Source organism: Cyprinodon variegatus, unplaced genomic scaffold (genome assembly GCF_000732505.1).
Source record: "Cyprinodon variegatus isolate N-32 unplaced genomic scaffold, C_variegatus-1.0 Scaffold1525, whole genome shotgun sequence".
NCBI classification, from domain to species: Eukaryota; Metazoa; Chordata; class Actinopteri; order Cyprinodontiformes; family Cyprinodontidae; genus Cyprinodon; species Cyprinodon variegatus.
Window position 1 is genome coordinate 115788 of NW_015151978.1, and position 5170 is coordinate 120957.

General features: G+C 38.7%; 1 protein-coding gene across 1 annotated transcript in view; it reads left to right on the plus strand.

The window, feature by feature from the left end:
• The first annotated feature begins 405 nt into the window (after positions 1-405).
• dnase1 (deoxyribonuclease I) overlaps positions 406-5170 on the plus strand; it is an 18406-nt gene continuing 13641 nt past the window's right edge. Inside the window, exons 1-2 of the mRNA XM_015403591.1 lie at positions 406-535; positions 2779-2937. Of these exons, the coding sequence (XP_015259077.1) occupies positions 437-535; positions 2779-2937 (258 nt within the window). The 5' untranslated portion in view covers positions 406-436. The remainder of the gene's footprint in view (positions 536-2778; positions 2938-5170) is intronic.

The following is a 5170-nucleotide window of genomic DNA, read 5'->3' on the forward strand; positions in this document are numbered from 1 at the left end:
ATTTAATTTGTGGGTAACACAGTAAAAAAGGGGCTTAATACCATATCACAACACACATCATTCAAATTTGCAAAGAGATAAAAATACTGAAATCTATTTTATCTGCACTTTAGACGCGTTTCTTTGTGTTGGTCAACATCTACAACTTTATCTAAAGAGTTGAAGTTTGTTAATGAAATGTAATAATGTGAAGGGCTGTGAATACTTTTGGAAAGGGCAGCTGCCCATCTAATGCAGCTGTTAGGGCCAAAGTGGAATTTATGTTGCAGAAATGTTACTATCAAAAGACAAAAATCCAGAAGGAAAGTTAGCTTGTTATACAGTGTGGCAGTTTGAACAGGATTTCTGAGCTAAATTCATCACCCATCCTTCATCTCTGCTCCAAGCATGCAGTCATCACATGGTTCAGCAGGTAAACACAAAACCCTGACAGGGGATGTTATCAGCGGCTGGACTCTGGGTTTATATAAACGCTCCTGGGACTGATACAAGCCAGGCTTTGTTAACAGGCTTTCCTCTTCCACTTGCTGAGCAGGTATGCACTTCTTGGCTCTTTGCTTGTTTGCAGTTTGACCGCTGTTGTGCTGATCAGGTTGTCTGACAATCGTTCTCTCTCGTTCAGTTTGAAAAGTGTAACCAGGGTAACAAGAAAACATATGATCCTTCACTGGTGTTATATTTCGTCCACCCTTTCAAAGTTGATTAGAAAAAGCTGCATATGGCATAAAATGTTCCTGCTCTCACAGGTGGATCAAGCAGCAGAATGCTGTGAGGCGGTGAAGCAGGTGTTCTGTCTGCTTCACAATCCCACACTGAGGTGGGCGACAACAGGGGATTTAAAGCTGCTCACACCGCTGTACAGTGATCTGATTCTATAATATGACAGGGCATAAAGCTTTTATATAGTATTGGCTCCGTTGGTAAATTTTGTTCCGTTATTGTTACAAAGAACATGTTTTTTTTTACAGAAATGCTGTTTTTACAGTTTTTCTTTTCAAAGTTCTCTCTGTCAGACTGAGTTTTACTGATCATGTTATCTTTACCTTAAGCCCAGTTCTTTACCTCAATAATATGTTGTTGCAGACCAATAGAAATGCGTCTTCGTTCCTCATTCAAGAACAAATGGTAGAAGAAAGAATGTCTTAACATCAAAATTTTTCCATACAGTTGCAACAGAAAACAATTTTGAAGCGTATTGTATTCATCAAAAAAAAAAAAAAAAAATCTGACAGCTTATCTCATAATTACAAGATACCAATCTTGTAATTATGAGATAAGCTGTCAGATTTTTTAATTTATTTGGTGAATATAATATGCTTCCGTATGTCCGTAGCTCTTTTTAAAAGATCTCAAAAATCAGTTATAAAAAACATGTTGTTTGCAAAAGTAATGGAACAAAATTCCCTCCATAGACCTAAACCTTTTACAGAATATATTTCAATTCAGTTTAATACAATTCAGTTCAATTCAATTCAATATTAATATATTGAACTCTGTTTGCTGAGGAGTGGTGAACATCAGAGAAAACCACAGATTCTGGCAAAATCTGAGCTAAATGTAATACTGCAGCTTTACATTTAGATACACAATAGAGGTGAAAAATAATTTTTAAAAAGACTCAAAGGATGGAAAATAAATTAGAGCTCAATAAGAAAACAAATATCAGGTTAATGTGTTATGAAACAACAGGAGGCCATATCATTAGATGAAAGGATCAACACTGGTTCTGTTTAACAAGTTGGACACAACTTTTTTCACTACTAATAGTGAACAAAAGTGTCTGACAGCAGGACTCAGAGCAGTCAGAACCAAGATGAGAAGGACAGCATGAATGAATGCTTATAGTTCTTCTGAATAATGAACATCTCTATCTCTGCTAGTAATATGTTCCATCTATGTGCTCCTTTAACAGGCGCCATCTTCTGGCTGAATTGGGTTTTGCACCTCATCTTGCAGGGAGAGAGTTTACCTGATTTTTACCATATCAAAAAATTATGTCATATTACATAAAAGTGCAATAAGTGTTACCAGCCACCCCCAAAAGATTAAACATTAAATATTATATTGAATCATAACAAACATGACATCATCAGTGACCCCTCACACCCCCACCATGGACTGTTCTCCCTCTCTAGGTAGAGGCTTTGCAGCATTCCATGCAGGACCAGCAGGTTCTGTAACAGCTTTTCCCCCGCTGTCATCAGACTGTTGAACTGTGGAAAAATCTAATCAAGTCACAAATCGAGAATCTGCATCACAACGATAACATACCTAATAGAGGTCAATTCAAATGTTTTCTACTGCATTTTCGCAACATATATATGTATCTATTTTTGCACATCAATGCCTTTTTGCACCACGTCTCTCCCACGTTGTTTACATTTTGATCACGGCTGCACTTAATTGTTCATTTTTCACTCATAGGCTGCTGCTCAGTCACTATCCTGACTTAAAATCTGTGTTTTTCCCCCCCATTTTCCTATGCAGGCCAGTTAGTTATACGTCAGCTTGTACACCTAAATTCGGCCAATCATATATCAACGCTCATCTGTCAATCAAATTTTTTCGGTCATAGTATCTTGATTCATATATAGCAGCTAATATACGCAACGGTTGAAGTAAGAATCATTTACTTTCCCATTGAGTTCCATCCCAGTGTTCACGGGGATGGACGTCTGTGGATAAACTGCCTTTTATTAGTTTATCTCAACCAAATGGTGATTCTGTTCTCTAAACTTCTAGTTTCCACTTGCTAACTCTACAATCTTCCACATTTAGATCTATCCTCTTTGGTCCAGGATGCGGCTGCTGTGCTCTGTGGTGTTCTTTGTGGCTCTGCTGCATCTGTCCTCCTCCCTCCTGCTGGGGGCCTTCAACATCAAAGCATTTGGGGACACAAAAGCCTCCGACTCGAATCTGATGAACATCATTACCAAGGTCTGCATCTCCACTCAGCCTTCACAGCTCTTTAACTTTAATCTTTCATTCTGTTGTTGTTGCTTGAATGAAATCACCACGATAAAAAAAAAAAAATGTTGCAGAAATCAGACATAAAATAAATGCCTCTAAAGTCAGAGAGCACTTTGGTTTTCTTTGTTGCATTTAGATTTTTGTATCTTATTACTCCCCCCAAACTTAATTACAATTAACAGTAAAAACAGTATTTTGCTTTTTTAGAATATGAAATCCCCCATTGATAAACACAACCACATATTAATCACATTTTGGTCACATTGTTTATAAACAGAAAAGGGCATCATGCTCAGTTTCAAACCACTCAGGAGTTTAACAGGACTTTCTCTGGTGTTCTTTATTCAATGGCTACCTTCTTGCCACTCTCAGATAAAAGCCAGAACTGTTGTCACGTCTGCAGGTTCTACTGGATTATATGGAAACCCTGAAAGGCAAGAGAAAAACATTATCTAGATAAGACAAATTTGAAATCTTTTTGGTTGTTTTTGGGTTTGTTCCTTTCATGAAAGGCAAATGGAAAAAAGGGATAATTTGCCCAAATCTTTGTTTTCGTAACATTGTATTTTGCCACTAAAGGAGCTAAAGTAAAACATTCACTGATGGCTGTGTCCTTTAAATGGAGATTGTTTCCTAAAAGCAATGCTTCAAGTTCTAAACCAGACTTTTGCTAAGTAAAATAAAGTACAATGAAGTTAGGAAACACAGTATTTGTTGGCCATGGTATGTAGTTATCATATCGACCTTGTATATGTCATGGTGGGTTTGAGAGATCGAACCTGAACACATGCAGGAAACATACTCAGAAAGCTAGTAAAAGTTAACAGATTTATTGGTGAGGGTTACAATGCATAGAGAGAGAGATAGATAGCAGGTATTTCTCAGCGGGGAAACCAGCGGTCTGGTGAACCGGAAACGAAAACTCTAAGAGGGAGATCACAGAATGAGTTCACGATCCGTAGGGAAACTGAACAAGGCTGACAAATAGTTTTGAGTGGACTCACGTTTGGAGGTTTCTTGGTGATCCTTGGGTCCTGTTTGGGGGGAATTAGTCCAGAGGTGCAGAACTCATTGGAGGGCGGACAGGCAGACTAGAGTTGGGTTCAGAGGAGCAAAGGAACGGACTGTCACTGGGTTTTCCAGAGGTAGGCTTGAACAGCTCAGATGAAGGTTTTCCGTTGCACAGAGAGAGAAAAAAGTATTTCCTTCCAAGGGAGGAGAAGGACCAGGCTTATCCAGTGGATCAGGAGGGTTTCCTAGCGGAGAACACAAAAAGAGACAAAGGCAAAGCTTAGGCTCAGAGAGACAAAGGCAAGAATTAGACACAGCTAATCTCAGGAGGCTAGAGTACCCAATACTGGCAAACACTCTGGCGTTTAGCTGTTGACAGTCCGTAGCTCTTATACCCTTCTGGTAATGACCCAACAGCCTGGAGCCTGGGCGCCTGCATAAAAAGATTTCTTTGATCGTGGTATTAAACTAGCTGCTGTTTACCGCCCCCAAAAAATAAAATTAAATATTATAAATAAAAATAAAAAGCAAAAAGAAAGTAAGAAAGTTGGCACTTAGTGTTGGTAGTGGCCGTGGGCGTGAATGCAGGGAGGATCTATCACGCTCACCTTCTTACTCACCCTACAACTGCCAAATTGATGAGATCATCCGTTTGAAGCCTCAGAGAGTAGTGACGGTTTCCTCCTGTGAACCCTCTTTTTATCCAAAATGCTGCCAATAAGCCGTTATACATTAGCAGTAAGTTAAAAACACGTTTAACATTCGCCTGGAACATTTCAAATACAATAATATGTGTTGGAGATAAGTTCCTGATAAGTTATGCTCAAGTTACTGATAGGTTTTGGATAAGCTAGACACCATGACTTATGAGTAAACTTGATCAAAACCAATGTATGCCAGCATTTTTGCCAGATTTTTCGTAAGCCAGGAATACGCTGGCTAAATCATCAAGGTGTGACAGACGCTTTAGAGATTAAACTAACAAATACCGCAGAGTGGGACAATAGAGAGAGAATGAAGCAGAATGATGAAATAGGGGTCCCTATGTCCTCCAGCAGTCTAAGCCTATAGCAGCATAACTATAGAGATAGCTCAGGATAACCTGAGCCACTCTAACTATAAGCTTTATACATAACTTCCAACCTGATTAAAACCAAAAAATTGTGGAAAATTATTTTTTAATAGAATG